The sequence below is a fragment of the Euprymna scolopes genome, chromosome 44 (assembly GCF_053919585.1).
Source record: "Euprymna scolopes isolate OS-2025 chromosome 44, ASM5391958v1, whole genome shotgun sequence".
Lineage (NCBI taxonomy): Eukaryota > Metazoa > Mollusca > Cephalopoda > Sepiida > Sepiolidae > Euprymna > Euprymna scolopes.
The window spans coordinates 55,841,311-55,865,119 of record NC_136525.1 but is presented as its reverse complement, the minus strand read 5'-3'; the positions used below and the strand labels follow the sequence as shown (position 1 = coordinate 55,865,119).

Sequence of the window (23,809 nt, the reverse complement as noted above, 5' to 3'; positions counted from 1 at the left end):
GAAACAGGCAAACAGAAGAGAGTTCCACAGGCGTGCGTTTTTATTTTTATCTATAAAAGTGAGAATGTGTGTGAAGACACTTCTCAACCTATATACTCAACAAATTTTTGATCTACAGACTTGAAATTTGGTATATAGGGTATTCAGACATGTAGAAAACGTTTTAATTGGTTTTCATCCGGAAAAAAGGGCTGCTAGGGAGTAAAAATTGAAAAATTGGTACTTGGGGATCATTGGACTTTTATCTGTTTGTCAACTGTTACACGAGGATTGAAAACACATTTTTAAAGATCTTGGCAAGCTAGTCTAATGGTTGTAGTACTTGACTCACTATTTTTAGGTTTTGGTGTCAATCTCAGCTCGAGTATTTATTTATTTTTTTTTTTTTTTTTACTTACAAGAAGTGAACTGTTTAGAAAAAACATAATACTCGCATACATATGTCTCGGTTTCTTTCCGTCTTTATTTTTTACTTCATTTTTTTTTTTTTTTTTTTTGTTAAAGGAATCTAACACTGCATTATTATACCTAGCAAGCCGGGTACATCTTAATTTTTTTATACTTGTGAACTTCTATGTTAAATCTAGTAAGAGTTATCTCCCTTACATGTTTAACATGAAGTTAAAACGGGCTTACCTCCCTTTGAATGTATATACCATGATTTGGATGAGGACTTACAAGATTACTTCCATTTCTTGTTCTCTTTCGGTGGAGGAGAAATCCTTCACGACTGAGACAATTTTTATTTTTTGTACCTTTTCTCCACGTTAAAAAACGACCCTGGTGTCTAACTCTGCCCCGTGGGGAGGCATAGTAAATAGGTACAAGATTACTCACGGCTGATATGGAATGGGCGGCCATTTTTGCTATTATGTGCTCAGAGCACATGTGTTAAAATAAATCTCTTATCTTTAATACATTCCCATCAGTCTTGTCTATTTTATTCACTGTGCAGCTACAAGGTAAAATACCAGGTTGAGAAACTAGCTCGGTCTATCCTTCTCTCGAGGGTAGATGGGACTTTCTAAAGCCGTGGTAGGCACCCCATCTAGTGATGGTGTTACAATAAAAAATACCCTTGATAGCCCTGGCGAAGCATCAAGTATTCAGCTACCGACAAGATCTGAATTACACTACAAATTCGTGTAGTGAGTTCAATCTCGGCTGCAGCCACGCTGAATGGTGCACCTCCACCTTGGAACACGACCTCAACAGAATGTAGATGTAAACCTTAGCATGTATAGGGTCAGTACTGTCGCACACACAGCCAGATTGCAACTCTTATTTGCAGAATGTGTCGAAGTTTGTTTTTTTGTGTTTTGTTTTATTTTTTCATACTTGTGGACCTGTGTGAATGCTCCGAACTGCAAGTACCCCCCTCAACGTAAATACCCCCGACAAACCCGCCAAGCAGCTAAATTCCACCCCTTCACAGTAGAGATCCCTAGATGTAAGAGCGCTTTCTACTCCAGTAGTTTCTTCCCCCAACTGTACTGACATGCAGAAGTTCAAGTGTAATGTGAACCGACATCTTGCTGCCCAACTCCCACATAATATCCCTGTAGCTTATGTCCCTGATAGTAACCCCCTACATCAAAGTGGCAATGTGCCTTGTTTCAGGGGAAAATGTAGGTAATCTCCAAAAATACCGTTAGAGCTTACAACATGGCCGCCAGAAGAGTCACGTGATCCGGTTGATCCAAAACATGAATCGTGCAAATGGAATTTTAGGCGGAATTTTTGACACCCCCAACAAAAAACTGCGAATAAAATATATAAAACTCGTAATTTCTGTTTTTAAAGTGGGTTGTCAATTTTCTTTATGAAATATACTTCCAAAATAAACTATTACAGTCGTATAAAACATAATAGAAGTATTATTTTTTATTTTTTAAAAACAATGTTTACAAAATGTCTACGAACGTGCGTAGACATTTTGTAAACATTGTTTAAAATTCTGATACACCTAGTCGACCACTTGTTTGTTCTGAATAAAATACTTTTTATAAACACTGTTTTAACTAAAAACAACCTAAGATTGTTTCTCAAAGTTTGCCTATTTTTATAACAACATTATATCAACAAAAAATTAAATACAAACAAATTGTGATTGTTTGTCAAAGTTTGCCTTCAAGGCTGCGTTTTCCATTTGCACGATTCATGTTTTGGATCAACCAGATCACGTGACTCTTCTGGCGGCCATGTTGTAAGCCCTAACGGTATTTTTGGAGATTACCAAAATGTAATTAAAAAAAAATTTTTTTTTTAAACCCACTCGGCAGCTGCTATTGTGAGAGAAGACAATGTCAACACAGCCAGAAGAGAAGATGAAGAAGACCACGACGACAGAAACAATGGGAGGCAAGGGTTGCGTAATCTCCAACTAGACTTCTATTAAACTGGCATTGATTGAGTACAATGTTGAGAAGTCCAGGACAATAGCAAACAATGTCAAAACATGATGTTATTTCTTGACTTTCCTTCTAGACTGGTTGCCCAAGCAAGACTTGTGAGTCTAGTCTACCCTACTATTTAATCCAAAGCTGAAAGGAGAATATGTGGATTCATATCTCTCTCAAGGTTGGTTTGTTGGTTCAGCCACGCCCCTCGACGACACTGAGGTGACTGTATTCATGAAGACATCAATCCAGTACCGCCACCAACCTAGAAGAAACGTTGCAGTGGCTAACTCAAAACCTACTTCAGAACAGTGAAGCAGGATGCTGAACTGATTCTAAGCCCTCATCTTTTAGTGCTTGTTGCTGGAACTGCGAATAGCTTGCACTCATAACAGAAGCAGTTTTGAATTTCCTTGCTTGGTCAGCCTTTGTTCAGGATGTGGTGAATTTTTTTTTTAATGAAAATCGCTTAAGACAACGCATGAAGCCACTTTGATTATTGCAAAGACAGGAGATGCCTATTGACCATAGTCTTGAAAAGACCAAAGTTGTATGTTGAAGGAAAACAGTGAGCAGGAAGAGAGTTCCATAATCTTTGGAAAGAAGCTAGTGGAATAGGAAGCTGTATTACAATTGGTTATTAAGACAACGAATTGATGGAGACCTCTAGACCAACGAGCTGCAACAAAGGAAGCAGGGAATAAATGAAACAATTCTGAGGAACACATGCCATAATAGTATTTGTAGGAAAGACTGAGACGAGCAACATCACGTCTGTGAGGGGGGAGAGGTCGCAATGAAGAAGAAAGTGTGAGGTCATTCAAATTACAGATACATTTCTGCAATTTATCAAGAATTTTTAAATGGGATACAGATTCACCATCCCAAATATGACAGCAGTACTCCATATATGGTCTGATAGTTGATTTGTAGCAATAGAGAATATCTTCAAGTGTGAGAAAGTGTTTATAACAATAGAGAGAACCGATTTTACAAGAAGCAGAAAGAGCAATGGATTTAATATATGGACCCCAAGGAAGATTTTATGAGGAAAAAAGATCAAGAAATTTAAGAGTTGAGCTATCCATAAGTATCTCAAATAGAAAAAGGACACATCGACAATAGTTGAGTCTTAACAGGATTAAATGAAACAAACCATTTCTTACTCTAATCTATAACATAAATCTCACCTGTTTGTATGTATGTATGTTTGTATGTCTACCTAAAGGTTTCGACAGAGGTGACGGATTTTCACGAGATCGGTATCGTTTTGATGCTCGACCCTATACAAATATCGAAAAATTGACTAAAAACGTTAATTCCTTCAGTCTCAACTGGGCACTTTTCTACAGGGAGGGGTCGCTTTTTTCGACAATATTTTTGAAAGTCATCCCGTCTTTTCGATTGACTCGCCTTAATTTAAACCTTTGCCACTTCTGGTTTGACGATGGGTGCAAAGGCAAAGATGTCACGGTTTTTGTTTTTTTTTTCACATTCTTTTCCTCCTTCGTGGTATGGGTTCGAGTCTGCCTGCCTACTACCACTATTTTTTTTTTTTTTGCTCAACACACACCTCCAAACACCCGGGCAATGCCTGGCACCCAGGCTAGTCCATAATAGAACACAAATCAACTTCTAGATCAACTGTATATTTCAAAAGATGAGCAAGAATAATATCTTTCTTTTCTCCTTCCTCTCCCTCATTCCTCCTTAATCTCCCTGTCTTTCCCTCCTCTCCTCCTCTCCATCCTTCCTCTCTCTCTCTCTCTCTCTTTCTTTCCTCTCCCTCACTCTGATTTTTCTCCCTCACTTTCCTTTGCTGTCACTTTTGTTTTCTGTCTCCCTCTCTTTTTCTTGCTCTTTCTCTGCCTCTCTTTTTCTTGCTCTTTCTCTGCCTCTCTTTTTCTTGCTCTTTCTCTCCCTCCCTCTCTTTTTTTTGCTCTTTCTCTCCCTCCCTCTCTTTTTTTTGCTCTTTCTCTCCCTCCCTCTCTTTTTCTTGCTCTTTCTCTCCCTCTCTTTTTCTTGCTCTTTCTCTCCCTCTCTTTTTCTTGCTCTTTCTCTCCCTCTCTTTTTCTTACTCTTTCTCTCCCATCCTCTCTTTTTCTTGCTCTTTCTCTCCCTCCCTCTCTTTTTCTTACTCTTTCTCTCCCATCCTCTCTTTTTCTTACTCTTTCTCTCCCATCCTCTCTTTTTCTTGCTCTTTCTCTCTCTCCCACTCTTTTTCTTGCTCTTTCTCTCCCATCCTCTCTTTTTTTTGCTCTTTCTCTCCCATCCTCTCTTTTTTTTGCTCTTTCTCTCCCATCCTCTCTTTTTTTTTGCTCTTTCTCTCTCTCCCACTCTTTTTCTTGCTCTTTCTCTCCCATCCTCTCTTTTTTTTGCTCTTTCTCTCCCATCCTCTCTTTTTTTTGCTCTTTCTCTCCCATCCTCTCTTTTTCTTACTCTTTCTCTCCCATCCTCTCTTTTTCTTGCTCTTTCTCTCTCTCCCTCTCTTTTTCTTACTCTTTCTCTCCCATCCTCTCTTTTTTTTGCTCTTTCTCTCCCTCCCTCTCTTTTTCTTGCTCTTTCTCTCCCTCTCTTTTTCTTGCTCTTTCTCTCCCTCTCTTTTTCTTGCTCTTTCTCTCCCTCTCTTTTTCTTGCTCTTTCTCTCCCTCTCTTTTTCTTACTCTTTCTCTCCCATCCTCTCTTTTTCTTGCTCTTTCTCTCCCTCCCTCTCTTTTTCTTGCTCTTTCTCTCCCTCTCTTTTTCTTGCTCTTTCTCTCCCTCTCTTTTTCTTGCTCTTTCTCTCCCTCTCTTTTTCTTACTCTTTCTCTCCCTCTCTTTTTCTTGCTCTTTCTCTCCCTCCCTCTCTTTTTCTTACTCTTTCTCTCCCATCCTCTCTTTTTCTTACTCTTTCTCTCCCATCCTCTCTTTTTCTTGCTCTTTCTCTCTCTCCCACTCTTTTTCTTGCTCTTTCTCTCCCTCTATTTTTCTTGCTCTTTCTCTCCCTCTATTTTTCTTGCTCTTTCTCTCCCTCTCTTTTTCTTGCTCTTTCTCTCCCTCCCTCTCTTTTTCTTGCTCTTTCTCTCCCTCCCTCTCTTTTTCTTGCTCTTTCTCTCCCTCCCTCTCTTTTTCTTGCTCTTTCTCTCCCTCCCTCTCTTTTTCTTGCTCTTTCTCTCCCTCCCTCTCTTTTTCTTGCTCTTTCTCTCCCTCCCTCTCTTTTTCTTGCTCTTTCTCTCCCTCCCTCTCTTTTTCTTGCTCTTTCTCTCCCTCCCTCTCTTTTTCTTGCTCTTTCTCTCCCTCCCTCTCTTTTTCTTGCTCTTTCTCTCCCTCCCTCTCTTTTTCTTGCTCTTTCTCTCCCTTTCTCTCTTCTTCACTCACTTTATCCCTTTCTCTCTTCGCTATATCCCCTTCTCCCCCCCCTCTACCCTCTCCTTTTTCTCCCTACCTCTACCCTCTCCTTTTTCTCCCTACCTCTACCCTCTCCTTTTTCTCCCTACCTCTACCCTCTCCTTTTTCTCCCTCCCTCTACCCTCCTTTTTCTCCCTCCCTCTACCCTGTCCTTCTTATCCCTCCCTCTACTCTCTCCCTTTCTCTTTTTTAAAAGTAAAACTTTTTCCTTTTTTCATTTCATTTCAGCTTTTGTGCAGAAATGAAAATATTTTTGAAATCCTGCAATCAATGTAAGTACACAATATTATTTTTTAAATTTACACGCTTTTAAAAGTTACATGATTTTTTAAATTATTTTGTTTTTAAATTTTTTTATGTTTTTAAATTTTTTTATGTTTTTAAATTTTTATATGCTTTTAAATTTTTTTTGTTTTTAAATTTATGTTTTTAAATTATTTTATGCTTTTATGCTTTTAAATTATTTTGTTTTTAAATTATTTTGTTTTTAAATTATTTTATGCTTTTAAATTATTTTGTTTTTAAATTATTTTGTTTTTAATTATTTTGTTTTTAAATTATTTTGTTTTTAAATTATTTTGTTTTTAAATTATTTTATGCTTTTAAATTATTTTATGCTTTTAAATTATTTTATGCTTTTAAATTATTTTATGCTTTTAAATTATTTTGTTTTTAAATTATTTTTTGTTTTTAAATTATTTTTTGTTTTTAAATTATTTTATGCTTTTAAATTATTTTATGCTTTTAAATTATTTTATGCTTTTAAATTATTTTATGCTTTTAAATTATTTTGTTTTTAAATTATTTTGTTTTTAAATTATTTTGTTTTTAAATTATTTTATGCTTTTAAATTATTTTGTTTTTAAATTATTTTGTTTTTAAATTATTTTGTTTTTTAATTATTTTAGTTTTTTTTATTTTACACGTTTTTTTAAAATTCATTTTGTATTTATTTTAAACGTTTATTTATTTTAGATGTTTTTTTATTTCATTTTAGATGTTTTTTCGTTTATTTAAGATGCATCAGCCAAAGAACATGGATCAGACAAACAGATGGCTTCAAAATCTTGTGCCCTCTCGATGGTGCGTCAACTGTATCACATGGGTCTCATTAAAGCCTTTAAGAATAAAAACAATCAGACAGAAACCAATCAGGTAAGAGGTTCACATGTACTAACCCCCACACAACCACATACTGATCCCTCCCCTCTCGACAATCGCCAATTTGGGACCATATCTACAAGTACACTATGTAAGCAGAGAGATGTTTGTTCATATTACATTTAAACTTCTATATGTTAGTACAGATTGGAGTGAATTCCATAAAAAAAGTGTGGTGCTTATTTAAATTGCCACTTATGGCGATAAACAAAAACAAAGAAAAACTACTTGTCACGGAATGAAGATGGTAGATTCCAGAAATCACAAAAATTGATCAAGTTTGTTTTTTTTATTTTTGAAAAAACAAATTTGCTGTTTTTATTTACAAATAAGTGATGGCCGAAATCATTTTAATATTCTTCAAATTTTGTTTTTAATTTATATAAAATGACTTTTCTAAAATAATATTTAAAAATTTTATTTTCTGAAAATAAAAATATAAAAAATTACACATTATGTTTATAAATTATTGCTTAGTTTTAAAACGTACACTTCAGTTGTTTTTCTAAATTATCCAAAAAAAACAACAAAAAAAATTGAAATGAAAGTCGGTTGTCTGCCCTTGATTTTACCATAATTTTTTTCCTCATTTTTTTTTTTTCTTCTTATAATCATCAACCCCAAGACTTTCATGCTGTTCATTTCTATCTCTTTGACCTTATTCTGTCTGTGTCATCCCAAATTGGCGATTGCCGAGAACGCATGTACTAGTTTACAAATATAGAAAAACAAAACAACGTAAACTCACAAAGAAAATCAACTTTTGTAAGTGTACTGGGGTAGTTAACACCCCCTATATCTATGATAGTATGGATTCGTCTGGCACTATGTAAGCTTCACATTTCTGCACAAACATTAGTCATATGAAAAGTAAATTTTTGCCAGAACAGATTTTCTGGGATAACTCTGGTTGCTCCCCTTAGAGGCATTATAGGGGTAAAATTGCCCCCAAATCATTCATCCGTTCATCCGTTTGCACTTCTGGAAATTTTTCACTCGTCCAGATTTTATTGAAATTTTTCACAGGCCTGGATGTTTTATATATAATATATAAATATTATTATATATTATATACTAGCAGGGGTTCCCGATGTTGCCTGGGTGTTTTGGAGGTGTAAAAGAAAAATAAAAGTTTTGGTAGGAAGGTAAGCTCGAACCTGAAGCCTTGACATGAAGGTGGAAAAGAAAGGGAAAAAAGACTGGTATCTTACCCGCTCGGCCATGTAGGGAGAGGAATGAAAATCATTTTAATTTAACGATTAAAAATACAGGTTAATGAGGTCAAACATCACGCCATACGGGAATGAAATTAACTCTGGCTGCAAGCCAGTTTCTGCATTTCCCTCAAAGATATTGGGGAAAACCAGCTCCCATTGTCCATATGAATAGCGATTGTCTTATATAAGGGGTTTCCCCCGCATTGATCAAACCTCATTGCTATTCTGGACGTCTCTGTCACGAGTGACAGGGAGGTGTGTTATGCTCCGGATTCAGTTTCACTTTTTTTATTCTGAAAAGCCAAACAAACACGCGTAGACCAAGAAATATCGTAAAAATAGCGTGTAAAAGTCACCGAAATTAAAGATACACCTCGTTTTGTAAATCGTAGATATTATAATCTAGATAGTATATAAAAAGTTTTAAGAATGAGTGACCACCCCGAACGCCCCACCGAAAAAAAGCCTTTGTCGGACATTCACAAAAAGTGCACACACTAACACACATTTTTCCTTTTCTATATATAGACTAGTGGGGGGTACCCGGTGTTGCCCGGGTGTTTGGAGGTATGTGTGTTAAAAAAAAAACGTTGGCCGGGTGTTTGGAAGTGTAAAAAAAAATAAGTTTTAGTAGGAAGGTAGGATTGAACCCCGAAGCCTTGATGCGAAGGTGGAAAGGAAAGGCAAAAAAGCCAGGCACCTAACCATCTTGGCCATGAGGGGAGAGGAATTGATAAGCGTGTTAAGTTAAGGGTTATAAAGTAAAATATACAGGTGCGAGGAAGTGGCGTGATGTTTGACCTAGTTTTGCGCTGCAAGCCAGTTACTGTTTCCCCCCGCCACATCATTCGTTTTCTGAAGACACGACGAGCTGGTAAAAGTCAGGCAAATTAGACACACACGTGACCCCTGTTCTTAAGTCGTAGATATTACAATTTAGACGTGATATAAAAAGTGTTCAGAAGGAGCAAGCCGACCGAGAAGGCCGACGAAAAAAGCCTTTTGTAGACATACACAAAAAGCGAACATACATACATACACACACACATTTTCGCTTTTATATATATATAGATAATTGCTTTTATATTAAAATATTTAAATGTTAACTTTTTTGTTTCTTCATAGGTCCCATTATATGAGGTTGCAGTAAGTCCAGAAGTGGAAGTTTGCATTGACAAAGCTCTCAATGCTTGGAACATCAATCCAGTTCAAGTGGTCAGTGAATTATGACACAGAATCATTTTCTTCTTTTAACGCTAACGATGTTTAGTGCATTATTAAATTTTTAATTTTTACTTTTTCTTTCTCATGCTGAGGTCGATATCTTTTATTTTATGGCTGTATCAGGTAATCTATAAATTGTGCAGTTTTCCCCTATTTGTTAATCACTGTAACTCTGTATATTGTTTTTTAACCCTTTATGACCTGGTTGAACTAATTCATTCAGTCATAAATAAATGAATATAACAACATAAATAATTCAAACACGCCTTGTACGTATTAGTTCAGTATCTGGGTAGATGCCACATACCTCCAGATTGCAACCGTCACACATTCAGTCGCCATATGTCTTGGAGAATGGAGGATTTTGTTTGTTGTCATAAACTTTTTTCAAACACTATGGATAATAATCAAAGTAAGTTTATGAAATACAAAAATTCTCAGTGGTATGACGTTTCTGAATTTTTTAGATGAGGAATGGTTATTCATATTATTTGGATTCATTGGACTACTGTTCTCATCTTTGCTTCATTGTCATATTTTTTTTTTAATTTTTTATTTTTAAATTTAAAAAAATTTTATTTTTGTTTTGTAATTTTTTTTTTTTAATTTTCAAAAATTTTCAAAAAAAATTTTTATTTTTTGTTTTTTATATTTTTTATTTTTTTAATTTTTTTTGTAAATTTTTGTTTTAATTTTTATTTAAAAAAAATTTTTTTTCAATCAATTACCTTCCTTCTATTACATTAAACCTCTGTGTTTTTTTTATTTATTTTTCTTCTCCAAATTATTTGTTTTATTTTCTAAATACTAAACTACACCCTCTAATTCTAGCTTATATTTATATGTCCCAACTATATCCTCTTCAATCTACAATAGTTTCGTATAAGTTTTGTTTACATCTCCGATCTCATAATTGACTTTGTTTCATATTTCATTTTTAAGAAGGAATTGTAATTAAAAGTTTAATTTTAAATAGATTGTCTCCCGGCATATGCTGCTTCTTTGAGTCGTCTTACTCTCCACTGTTATTTTCTGTCTATAATTTTTTTACTTAATCCCATAATGAAAGATGGTTTCCCTTTTCCCTCCAAATATGGTCAGCTATACCCGATTTTTCAATCACTCCATGTATTACGGCTTTTCGACGTTCTTCTAGGCGGTTTATCTGGAGCCTATCTAGGAACATTACTCTTCTCAACTAGGTTGTTCTCAGCATGATTCCTAGTTGTCACGCAGGATGAACTTCCCAAATGTTACTACATTCTCTTTGCCAAAGTATCTGTTAGTTGAAGATCGCCACAAGAACGATACCTATAAAGAATAAAGGGATTTTTTTCTCAAGGTTACGTTGTTCTCTGTTTTGTTTTGTACAAATTATGCCTGAGCATATTAACACGGTTACCTCATGATAAACATGACTCTTTGCCATGTACGGGTTCATTACAAAGCGATTAACTATAGGCTGTAACTACTCAAGAATACTTTGAGACACATCCCAGACGTCCGACTCCTTTCACAGATCTCCGGCTCCTTTCACAGACCGCCGACTGCTTTCACAGACTTCCAACTGCTTTCCAAACTCCCGACTGCTTTCACAGACTTCCAACTGCTTTCCAAACTCCCGACTGCTTTCACAGACTTCCAACTGCTTTCCAAACTCCCGACTGCTTTCACAGACTTCCAACTGCTTTCCAAACTCACGACTCCTTTTACAGACCTCCGACTCCTTTCACAGACCTCCGACTCCTTTCACAGACCTCCGACTGCTTTCACAGACTTGCGACTCCTTTCCAAACTCCCAACTCCTTTCGCAGACCTCCGACTCCTTTCACAGACCTCCGACTGCTTTCACAGACTTGCGACTCCTTTCCAAACTCCCAACTCCTTTCGCAGACCTCCGACTCCTTTCGCAAACCTCCAACTCCTTTCAAAAACCTCTGTTTCTTACCCAAACCTCCAACTCCTTCCACAAACCTCTGACCACAACTCTGGTTAATGGCCATGACCTTTTCATGATCGACTCTTGCCGATAATTTAAGTAATTCCCAAAATATGTAAAAGTTTCTTTTTTTACTTTCTTCATTTCAGCCTTTATGTTGCAAGGAAGCACTTTCTTTAATAACTCATACTCAACCAAAGGAGTTGGTTTCGGCACCAAACAAAAAACAAAAAGAGGTCGTATTTTGGTCTCCACCACAACCTGACTGGAATCCTTGGAAAAACTGTAACATCAATGAAGGACCCTTGTTACATGTAAAATAAAAAAAACTCCTTTTTATTATGCTATTTGACATTTTTTTTAATATTCAAGGCCATCCCTATAAGAGGCCGAGAGACCTCACATTTGGAGTTTTTTTTTTTTGTTTGTTTTATTGTACATTTTTTCCAGTTAATTTACTTGTATGCTCCATCCTTTATTCCAATGGTATCATGAAGGTGACAAAACTTCCGAACAGACTCAATATGGTCGCCATTTAAATGTCATTTCACGTAACATGTGGCAGTTAAGCAAAATTCAAACAGCAAAAACAGTTATTTAAATCCAGTTAAATTTTATAAATATTCAATTTTTTTTCAAACAACAAACAAGAGAAACAGTAATCTCAGTTCTGCTTTATATAAAAAATATTTGTGCCCCCTGTATTCGCAATCTTCAAGGTGTTCACATCTAGGGAAAATGCATATGTTAAGGCCTAAAATTGCACTGTTTGTTCATTTTCACCAGAATTTTATTTCCCCTGGGGATTTGGGACGCTAAATGGGGGGGGGGGCAGATGTTGAACTTAGTCATCTATTTTTTTATGCCTCGTTCACTGTGCACTCATGGGGGACCATGCATGCTTCACTTGTTTTGTATGTTATCAAAATTGCAAATAAAGACTAATTTTTATCTGTATAATTTTATTAATTTGTTTGCATACTTTTCAATAATGCCCTTTTCTTCTATTTTATTTCTATAAATCGTTTCACAATAGAAATACTGAAGAACAATAAAAGTGGAGGAACTGATTCCAGTAGTACTACACTGGAGGTTCGGAAGTACATAAGCTGACTATAAGCCTGGTCAGTAATAACAGGAGCACCCTGATTTTACATCATCCATTCCTATATCTTGCAATCACCTACTCCACCCTGTGCTCCAGTTGTGTCACTAAACTAACAAAACTCTTGTAATAATACTAATACACTCGCACATAGCTTTAACTTTTTTTCTCCTTTATTAAACCACAAGCATTGGTACCCGGCGTTGCCCGGGTGTCAAGAGGTGGTATAGTAAGGTTTATTGAACAACCAACCTGAAAAACACCCGTCTAGCTGAAACCACTGTCAGTAATTTTCCCCACTCTTTATCTGTGCCTAAATCAAAACGTAGATTCCATGAACAAAGCTTCTTTCTTAGAAGTGCATGCCTGTGGAACTCTCTTCCGTTTGTCTGTTTTCCACCTGATTACAATTTGGATGTCTTCAAGTCCAACATAAACAAGTTCCTGATAAACCGCCCCTTAAGTAAGACACTTTATCGGATCTCCATTACTAACGATTACTACGATATTGTCCCATTGATTACTGTACAAAAAACCCTTATCCCCGAGTGGCTTCTGGTCCTTGATAAGTGGTGGCTTCCATGTAAAAAAAAAAACAAAAAATAAAAAAAACTTAGCCGCAGTAGCCAGGCTTGAACCTGTAATGCGAAAGAGAAAAAGGAGGTGAAAAAAAAAAGCAAACGTATTAGCTCTCTCACCCACGGCGCACTTGTGACATCACAAGCTTTCGAAATAATGTCTTTTAAGCATGTTGATATCACTAGGCGTGAATTACTTGCAAAAATGTAGATGCAAAAACTGACCCCCTCCTTGCAAAAAAAAAAAAAAAAAACGGGCCCAGAATTCAAAGAATTAATATTTTTGGCTAATTTTTGGATATTTGTCATCAGAGAGATCGATCTTTCTAACAATACCAATTTTGTCAGTATTCGTTGCATGTGTCGAAAGTTTTTGGCAGATAGACACACACACACACACACACACATTTTCCCTTTTATATAATAGATGGTTATAAAACCGTTAGCAATAGACAGAAGCTACTAAGCTAATTAGGGAATGCATAAAACTAAGAAACATCACGATAGTTAACTGATACAGAACTCCAAAACTGTGACAGTGATACATGTTTATTCACACAATTCTGAGGCGGCACGTTCAGGATTGCAGAACACAGTGCAAACACCATTGTGCTTATGCAGAGGGTCTAATGTGAATATATAAAACATCACAGGTTTGGTCTGTCCAGCTGCAGCACAGGACAATATTTAAGCATTGCGGTGGAGAACTATGAAATAATCTGTAGGCAACAGAAGCAACTGTTATTTTCCGGCGAGTAGGCAGTATCATATACTCTAAAGGGGACAGATTCGAGGCAGGGAATATGTAGCATATATCTGACTAGCCTGGGTGCCCGGGTGTTTGTAGGTGTGTGTTGAGCAAAAAAAAAAGGTTGTAGTAGGCAGGTAGGCCATGACATGACAGGCAGAAAAGAAAGTGGAGGTGTGTATAAGGGTATTGGTTCAGCAAAAAGAAAAGGAAAATTTTGAGCGTAAAAAAAAATAAAAGTGGTAGTAGATAGGCAGGCTTGTGAAGGAGGAAAAGAAAGTGAAAAAAAAAAAAAGTGACACATTAGTTGTTGCGTTCATCGCCAGACTGGAAGTGATGTAGGTTTAAATTAAGGCTAGATAATTGGAAAGAGGTGATGACTTTCAAAAATATCGGCGAAAAAAGCGATCCCCCCCCTCCCTTTAGAAAAGTGCCCAGTTGAGGGTAAAGGAATTAATATTTGTCGTCCGAAGGGTCGAGCTTCAAAATGATACCGATCTTGTGAAAATTCGTTACCTCTGTTGAAAGTTTTTGTGAGGCATGCATACATACATACAAACATTTAAACAGATTTTTGCCCTTTATATTAAAGACTAGCGCAGGGTACCTGGCGTTGCCTGTGAGTTTGGAGGTGTGTGTGTTGGAGGGGGGCGGGATAGATCAAAACAACCCTGTTAAAAAAAAAAAAAACGTTGGCCGGGTGTTTGGAGGTGTAAAAGAAAAAAAAAGTTTTAATAGGAAGGTAGGCTTGAACCCCTGAAGCCTTGACGCGAAGGTGGAAACGAAATGAAAAAAAAACCTGAGACCTAACCATCTTGGCCACGAGGGGAGACGGAGTGATAAGTGTTATAAGTTAACGTTTATGAAGTGAAATATACAGCTGCCAGAAAGTTAAGTCGCATGATGTTTGACCTAGTTTTGCGCTGCAAGTCAGTTTCTGTTTCCCCCCCTCCAAAAAAAAACGTGAACAATGGCTTAAATAACCCTGCTTCAATATTAAAATTTAAAAAATCGAAAAAAAAAAAGACATCTCACACCACGATTCGAACCCAAAATGTTTAGATAATGAAGCCGCTCTCTAAGTAACTGAGCTAAGACGACGTCAACGAAATTGTGTTGTTTTTTCAAATATTAAATCAGGTGACAACGTCGTATGACGCATGCGTCATGAGAGGACGGTTTTTGCTGACCTCCCCCTGTAGAAAAGTGATGATTTTAGGGTGAAGGAATTAACGTTTTTGGCCAATTTTTCGATATTTGTCGGGCGAAGGTTGGAAGTTTAAAATGATATCAATCTGGCGAAAATCCATGACCTGTGTTGAAAGTTTTTGCGAGACATACAAACACACGTACATACATACATACATACAAATGTACATTTTCGCTTTTATATATATAGATAGATGGCACGATGCTGTAGACTCTTCTATTTCTTTACTATACTCCCGGGCAACACTAGATTGATTAAGTTCCCTGAACTTAATCTAATCCTACCTCTTGCAATTCAACATATTTATGCATATTTGGTGCTTGTTTGATTTTCACACACTACGCTCCCAGGCAGTGCAAAGTAACAATGTATTTTATTATATTTTTAGGCAACAATGGAGCAAATCAGCGAGGATGTCAACAGGTCACTTGTAGAACAAAAGGGCAATAATAAGAAACCACAAACAGTAAGTGGTCGTCATCGTACAAGGTGTCGCAGCAAATGTGCATCAGTTTCCGCATTCAAGTGTTTTCTTTAAGATTTCAGCTATTTTCAGCATTACAATCTGTTGTATAGTCCCAGTCTTCCCCCTGATTCCAATTTCTCCTCGTCTTTTATCCATGTTATTTGGGACTGTTCCTAGTGCTCCTATTGTTGGTATTATATTGATATTATTATAGGGTGATATAAAATTATATACTAGGAGGTTCTCTTTCCTATGATACCTGAATATGGCAAAACTAAAGTATATTATAAATATTAAAGAATTAATATTTATAAAGTAATCTCAACCAGATGTAAAAGCTTGATAAAACCAAATAGGAGATAGAGCTTATAATAAGAGCAAACAGTTAATAAAACATGTTAAAAAAAACACTTTGAAAAAGAGTTAAAAACATATTTAATCTGAAAAGGAAACGCTTGATAAGTAGATAGTCCTTAATCCGTGGAGTTTCGAAGAAATACTTTACTTCTCATCAGAGAGTAGGAATTAGCAAAATGCGGGATCGGATTTTGCATACAAAATATCAAGTGCTTCCTTTTCAGATTAAATATGTTTTTAACTCTTTTTCAAAGTGTTTTTTAACATGTTTTATTAACTGTTTGCTCTTATATATATATACTGTATTAACAAAACCAATTATGGCGTTTGAAAATTTTTCACATAACCAGCATTTCTTCAGACTTCTTGAATAAAAAACACTTTGATAATAGAACATCGTTTAAAGAAAATTCCCTTAACGGAAATGAAGCATGCGAAAACATTTACCCTGGAGGCATCCTCCGTCAAAAGCCAATTCAGTGAAGCAGAGGGAATATGATGAAGAAAAAGGTGATTTCACGTGAATGTTATCAAGTAAGATCTTTGACTTACTTGCAGTTTCATCAAATACTTTTGTATGCAAAATCCGATCCCGCATTTTGCTAATTCCTACCCTCTGATGAGAAGGAAAGTATTTCTTCAAAACTCTGCGGATTAAGGACTATCCACTTATTAAGTGTTTCCTCTTCAGATTAAATATGTTTTTAACTCTTTTTCAAAGTGTTTTTGTAACATGTTTTAACTATTTGCTCTTATTATAAGCTCCATCTCCTATTTGGTTTTATCAAGCTTTTACATCTGGTTGAGATTACTTTATAAATATTAATTCTTTAATATTTAAAATATACTTTAGTTTTACCATCTTGGATCATTTTGGTAAACTTAATTGTAATTTTTATTTTATATATATATATATATATATATATACTAGCAGGGGTGACACGTTCACTTTTATATATATATATATATATATATAAATATATATATATATATATATATTTCTTTTGCTTTATTCTACTTTTGGTGTTATATATCCAAGCTATAATATAAAATCAAATATTCCAAATCAATGTTTGGTGCATTTTAGGTCAGGAAGCTATATCTTCAGACAGCCTGATCTGGTGCAAGAGAAATGGTCTATTGATGGCAACTTCGGATTATGAATTCGTAATAGTTGCCACAAGGTCAGATAATTCAATATCGTCAGAAAATTATTTGGATTTCAGCTTTTTTTGTCATTGATTATTTATGTGTGATTTTTTTGTTTTTTGTTTAATTATTAAAGTTTTCGGTACTTATGCGGAATAATGACTGGTATTGTACTTTTATTTTTTTTTTGTTAATGATGGCAAATTTTTTCCATAAAAAATATATTATTTCTCTTATTACAATGAAAAATTAATTGAAAAAATGAAAACAATATTATGACATTATGACAACGTTATATTACAACATTATTATGACATATTATTATGCACATTATATAGACATGGCAGTATGACATATTATGACATTATGACAACGTTATATTACAACATTATTATGACATATTATTATGCACATTATATAGACATGGCAGTATGACATATTATGACGACGTTATATTATGACATTATTTTGTCGTTGATTATTTATATGATTGGTTTCTTTTTTTTCTTTTTTTTTTATATAATTATTAAAGTTTTTGATATTTATGCGGAATAATGGCTGTGCTTTTGTAAATTTTTTTTTTTTGCAAATGATTGTAAATTTTTTCCATAATAAATATATTACTTCTCTTATTACAATGAAAAATTAATTGAAAAAATGAAACAATATTATTACGACATTATGACATATTATTATGCACATTATATAGAAATTATAACATTATTATGATATTATGACATATTATTATGCACATTATATAGAAATTATAACATTATTATGATATTATGAAATATTATTATGCACATTATATAGAAATTATAACATTATTATGATATTATTTATATGCTTGATTTCTTCTTTTTTGTTTAATTATTAAAGTTTTCGGTACTTATGCAGAATAATGACTGTGCTATTGTAATTTCTTTTTTTTTTTTTTTTTGCAAATGATGGCAAATTTTTTCCATAAAAAATATATTATTTCTCTTATTACAATGAAAAATTAAATGAAAAAATGAAAACAATATTATGACATTATGACAACGTTATATTACAAAACAATATTATATTTGTTATGAAAACAATATTATATTTGTTATGAAAACAATATTATATTTGTTATGAAAACAATATTATATTTGTTATGAAAACAATATTATATTTGTTATGAAAACAATATTATATTTGTTATGAAAACAATATATTTGTTATGAAAAAATATTATATTTGTTATGAAAAAAAATATGATTAATGATTATCAGACAGTTTTTATAAAACTTTAAGAAAATTAAAATTCCAGTAAAAAAAAAAAAAACTCATTGTAAGGTAATTTTCATGAATAACAAAAAAAAAAATGTTAATTTTTTTAATGATTCTTTTTCTTTATGATATTTTTTTGTTCAAATCAAGATAAATATTTATTTTTTTATAGTAAACCAATGACACAAATGTTTCTTTTAATGACATAATTTCATTGGCGCAGCGTTTTGGAACCTTTTGGCATTTTACGTAAACTACCCAGAAAATTACGATGATAGCGTGGTCCTTATTCTACAAAAGTTTCCACTAAAATTTAATTTTGTTGTTGTTTCACTTGTGTTTTTCAGACGCTGAATCCTGGTGCTATGTTCCCCATCCAAAATTCCAAAGATCACATTTTTCGTGTCATCAAAGCCAACCAAGTTGTACTCATCCGAGGTGAAACAGGATGTGGCAAATCAATGCAGGTATCTATGTTATAATGTACCTGGTGTGGTATTCATCCTGATAAATCAGAGTGTGGTCAGAAGAGAAACGCATGCCAGATAAAATGGTCATATGGTAGCAAGAGACTTTTTTAAGCCGTGCTGAAAATAACGGTATAAAAAAACTTTTCTGGAAAAATGGTCGGATCTTTCTATCGATCCGGTAGATATCTCACTGCTGATGCTATTCTCTATCTATATAAGAGCCAGGTACGTCCAAGGATGGAATACTGTTGCCACATCTGGGCAGGAGCTGCTTTAAAGGACTTGGCCTGCCTTGATAGAGTTCAAAATAGACTTCGTAGCCTCGTAGGAGATGTCCTTTTCTCTTCCTTGCAACCTCTATCTCACAGAAGAGATGTTGCGAGTTTGTCTCTGATGTATCGTTATTTTCATGGAAAGTGTTCGACTGAGCTTCAATCTATGGTCCCCCCTCGCCAAACTTTCACAAGAAACACTCGTCTAGCTGTAAACACTATCACTAATTTCCCCCACTCTTTATCTGTGCCTAAACCTAAACGTAGATTCCATGAAAAAAGCTTCTTTCTAAGAACTGCACACCTGTGGAATTGTCTTCCGTTTTCCTGCTTTCCAGCTAACTGCAGTATGGTTGTCTTCAAGTCTAATGTAAACAAGTTTTTTGATGAGCCGTTCCATATAAGTTAACAAACTTACCGAATTTCCATTACTAACGATTACTATATTGTCCAATTTCTACTGTACACTCTTTGACCCTTATCCTCGAGTGGCCTCTTGGCCTTGATAAGTGGTGATGCTTATGTAAAAAAAAACAAAAAAAAGAAGACATGTCCATCGTGTAAATAATAATATCTACATCTAAGTCATTATAATTTATACATAGAATAAAATGTCCTTTTCCCTTGAAAACTTAACAAATAATCAAACCTTATGCACATACTTGGCCTTCGAGACAAGATCAAAGTGTAGTATCTGTTCTTCAGATGCTGCACTTCAATTTCTTGTTCTCTGTCAGTGGAGGAGAAATCCTTCACGACTGAGACAATTTTGATTTTTGTTCCTTTTCTCCAAATTAAAAAAAACGACCCTGGTGTCTAACTCTGTCCCATGGGGAGGCATTATAAATAGGAACCTTATGCACATAACTGAACACTATCGCCACTTCCTTTAGCCTGTTTCAGGAAAAATGCTTTTACATTTTTAGTCATTACAAAAATTATTATATTTATTCCATGATGACCACCTCTCCCAAATTCATCTTCTCAAAAGGGGGTAGAAACCATTTTCCCCTCCCTATAAAATATATACTAACATGCCACCGCTTAACACCAGATCAGCATTTTACATAAGGGAAACAATTTCAGTGAACTGCTATGTTGCAATAGTTTTGATATCTAATGGGAGATATGATCTCTGAAAGTTGGGAGACGTTATTAATAAACACTGCTGATAAGACTAGACGAATCAAATTGGACAATGTTCTGCTAGCAACTAATCAGAAACTAGAATTGCTCCATAAATTTGAATCTTTTTAGCATTCCAGCACATAATTTTTTTTTGTGTCAACACAAAAAGGATCTTTTGCTCTTTGCTTACAAAATTATAAAGTCCAGGACCTATACAGAACAGCTACCCACTGAAACTTCTTGATATCCAGGACTTGTATAGATTAGCTAGCCATCAGAAACTCTTCTGAAATTAAACATGTCTTCCAATTCATAATTCTGATATTTCAATTCTTTAATCCTGACTGCTCGTGATTTCTTTATTGACAATTTCTTTTTCTCTTTAGGTTCCTCAGTTCATTCTAGAAGGTATGATTGCAGAAGGTAAAGGTGCCGACTGTAGCATCATTGTCACTCAGGTAAGTGTTTTCACCTGCAAAACAAAATTAGTTTGACTGGCGTGTTTCGATTTGTTTGTATCAGTATTTTTCATCTTGGATGTTTGTTGTTGATTTAGAATTAAACCGATTTTCAAGACAAAAATACAGAAAAATCTTTGAAAAAACTTTTTGAAGTACTAGCAAAGATACTCGCGCTTCATGCTTTACTTAGCTGTATGCTCGGGTACCCACTTTTGTGGGCACCCTTGCAGTAAGTGGATGTTGTAAAGAGCAACTATTGCTTAAGGTGTTTAAAATTTTTAACTACCTCCTGAAGTAACTGAGGGTGATCTGATTGAAATTCACAAAGAAGTTGGCCAGCGTGATGGTGGCAGCCCTGGGATGGTGGCAAACTCAAACTTGGTGCGCACCATCCCTAGGTGTAGAATCAGGTGGTCTGTGTCCTGGAGAGCTTCGTTGTACTTTGGGCAGATTGGGGAGTCTATTTACCTCTAACTGTTTATTTACTGCAGTCTTGCAGTGTTTTGTTCTGGTCCGGTTTGTGACTACCCACTGTTTCCTACTATTCGTAACAAAACCAGAAAGGCGCAAAGTTGGGTCTTCAATGATGCCCCCTCTTTTGGGAGTATTGTTTCTCTATTCCTCCTTCCCTGTCTCAACTGGATCGGATTTTTTTTTTTTTTCTTTTTTCTTTTTTTTTTTTTTTCTTTTTTTTTTTTTTTCTTTTTTTTTTTTTTTTTTTTTTTTTTGAGTTGTAGAAGGACTTTCAGAACTTGAGTGTGGAGGCATCTGAGGCATCTTTTAAAATGCGTTGAATTGGTAAGTCCCTGGTGTCCTCTTCAACGTTTCGAATCCAAGTTTGATTCCATGACCTTAGCCTTTGACTTTGAAAATGGTGTGCAACATCCCTAGATTGGAGATCATCACCATGTCGGGTTTGGTCCTGATCGGTCCAGTGGTGTGTGGTGTAGAAGAGTATATATATACATAGGCTATGACTTTAATCTTGAAAAATGGTGTGCACCATATTAGGTAGGGGATGGGGGGGGGGCGGCATCATCGTTCCAGGTTTGGTCACAATCGGTTCAGTGGTGTACATACAAACACACACAAAAGCTACAGCTTTTTATATATATATATATATATATATATATATATATATATATATCGTAAGTTATAAAATATATATGGCACTTAAGCTACGCAGAATATTCCACGTTTCATCCACGCTAGGATTCATCAGGCTTATGCCGTGGATGAAACGCAGAATATTCTGTGTAGCTTAAGTGCCATATATATTTTATAACTTACTACCTAGCTCTACCTACGTATTGAGCACTGTTGAATTAAATACTTAAAGTGTACGCATAAATTAATACTTTTGTATATTAATTTATGTGATTAAATTAAGTAAACATATATAAAGGGTGTCCACAAAGTCTGACTATATTATGTAGCCAGACTTTGTGGGCACCATGTGTGTGTGTGTATATATATATATATATATATATATATATATATATATATAAAATTATTACTATAATTTTTTTAATACCTATGGACATTAATGTTTCATCCTTTCAGAAATCTATCAATGCAGGGAGTTATGATTACAGCTGGTTAGGAGATTCGAACCTGGCCACAAAACCATCTGACTCTATAAGCAAGGAACAAGTCTGGCTACATAATCTACACGGTGCCCACAAAGGCTGCCTACATAATGTAGTCAGACTTTGTGGACACCCTGTATATATATATGTCTCGGAAGTAGAGTGAAAAGCATATCTTATTTTTCTTTTATTAATATTATTGGAATCTTTTCTTTTTTCCTTGTACACATTTTTGTGAATTATTCCATGAATTTCTGCCTTTGGATTATTATGGACCATTTTCTTCCAATTACGGGATTTCCTTGGATTTTACTTGTACAAATGGAAATTCTTTTAACTTTCTTTAAGTTTTACATTTGGATTTTACCGTCACTGGATTTTTATCTTCCACCAGACTATCCATTCATGTGTAATCACCTTTTTCTTCACCATATTCCCTCTGCTTCACTTTTTTTGTTTTCAAGTAAGATCTTTGACTTACTTGTTGTTTCATCAAATACTTCTGCATGCAAAATCCGATCCCGCATTTTGCTAATTCCCACCCTCTGATGAGAAGGAGAGTATTTCTTCGAAACTCTGCGGATTAAGGGTATCCATTTATCTAGTGTTTCCTTTTCAGATTAAATATGTTTTTAACTCATTTCAAAGTGTTTTTTTAACATATTTTATTAACTGTTTGCTCATATATATATATATATATATATATAATCTGTCACAGAATGAATATGTCATTTTAAAAAGCACGTAAATTGATCAAGTACTTTTAAAATTTTTTTTTAAATCAAATATGCACATCATAAATATTTTTCTGCAATGTTTCTATTTAAATAGGTTTAATTCTAAACAAACACCTGGCGTTATTCTCGGGATGTTTTAGTCGATGTAACCTCCAATCTTCTTCACGTGTACTTTATTTAACTCGGGAAATCTGCATGGAATTTTGAACTGAACTGTTTACATTTCTGAAATTTTGGATGTTTCAGCAAAATGTAACTGTTGTGGAGACGCCCACTAATTAGCATATGTGGGTGAAAAGATATAGATAAAGGTATCAAGTCAGCAAGACCGGGGAGCTGTGTTCTAAAGCCGGATAGGCAAGACACATGTGCCGGTTGCTCCATGAAAAACTTTAACACGCCCTCTGCGGGACAATCTTCCAACTGTAGTACAACTGCACCTTTGTAAATATGTATTATCGTTTCGTTTTAATATATTTGTTTTATCTGCGTTCGTGTCGTTATTGATACAGACACAACAGTAACTTTCAACTTTTTTTTCCGGCGTATCTTAGTTGAATGCAGGAATTTTTTTATCAAAAAGATTTTTTAACTGTTTTTATGCTTGTGAATTTTTTAGATAAGGATTCGTAACTTGCATTCTTTTGATTATTCAGACTACTGTTCTCAGTTTTTTTTAAAATTTATTTTTCATATTATTATCTGAATAACTTTACTCCCTGCTTCTCTATCACAAACCGAAGGTCGATGGAAAAAAATGGTCAAGGCATCTCCTCTCCTCCACCCCCTCTATACTTTTCTATTGACCTTTCTCCCTTCCGCCAAAAAGAATGACTGTTACAAAATAAATGTGATTATATTTGACCTATGGCAATGCTGAAAAAAATGCACCAGCTTTGCAGGTGTGTCTTGTGTAGTATCTGACTTTTAACCATGCACACACAAACAAACATCT

The 23,809-nt window shown here is 34.8% G+C and overlaps 1 protein-coding gene across 3 annotated transcripts in view; it reads left to right on the top strand.

Moving 5' to 3' along the window:
* Nucleotides 1-23,809, top strand: part of LOC145268855 (ATP-dependent RNA helicase A-like) — a 109,555-nt gene that overhangs the window by 21,414 nt on the left and 64,332 nt on the right. For 2 of the 3 annotated variants that reach the window (XM_080124535.1, XM_080124534.1), the window contains 7 exons: nt 6,015-6,058; nt 6,805-6,941; nt 9,290-9,379; nt 11,477-11,641; nt 15,357-15,434; nt 18,545-18,664; nt 20,454-20,525. In XM_080124535.1, coding sequence (XP_079980661.1) covers nt 6,015-6,058; nt 6,805-6,941; nt 9,290-9,379; nt 11,477-11,641; nt 15,357-15,434; nt 18,545-18,664; nt 20,454-20,525 — 706 coding nt within the window. Of the gene's footprint in view, nt 1-6,014; nt 6,059-6,783; nt 6,942-9,289; nt 9,380-11,476; nt 11,642-15,356; nt 15,435-18,544; nt 18,665-20,453; nt 20,526-23,809 lie in introns of all 3 variants that reach the window. The other variant, XM_080124536.1, reaches the window with a different exon arrangement.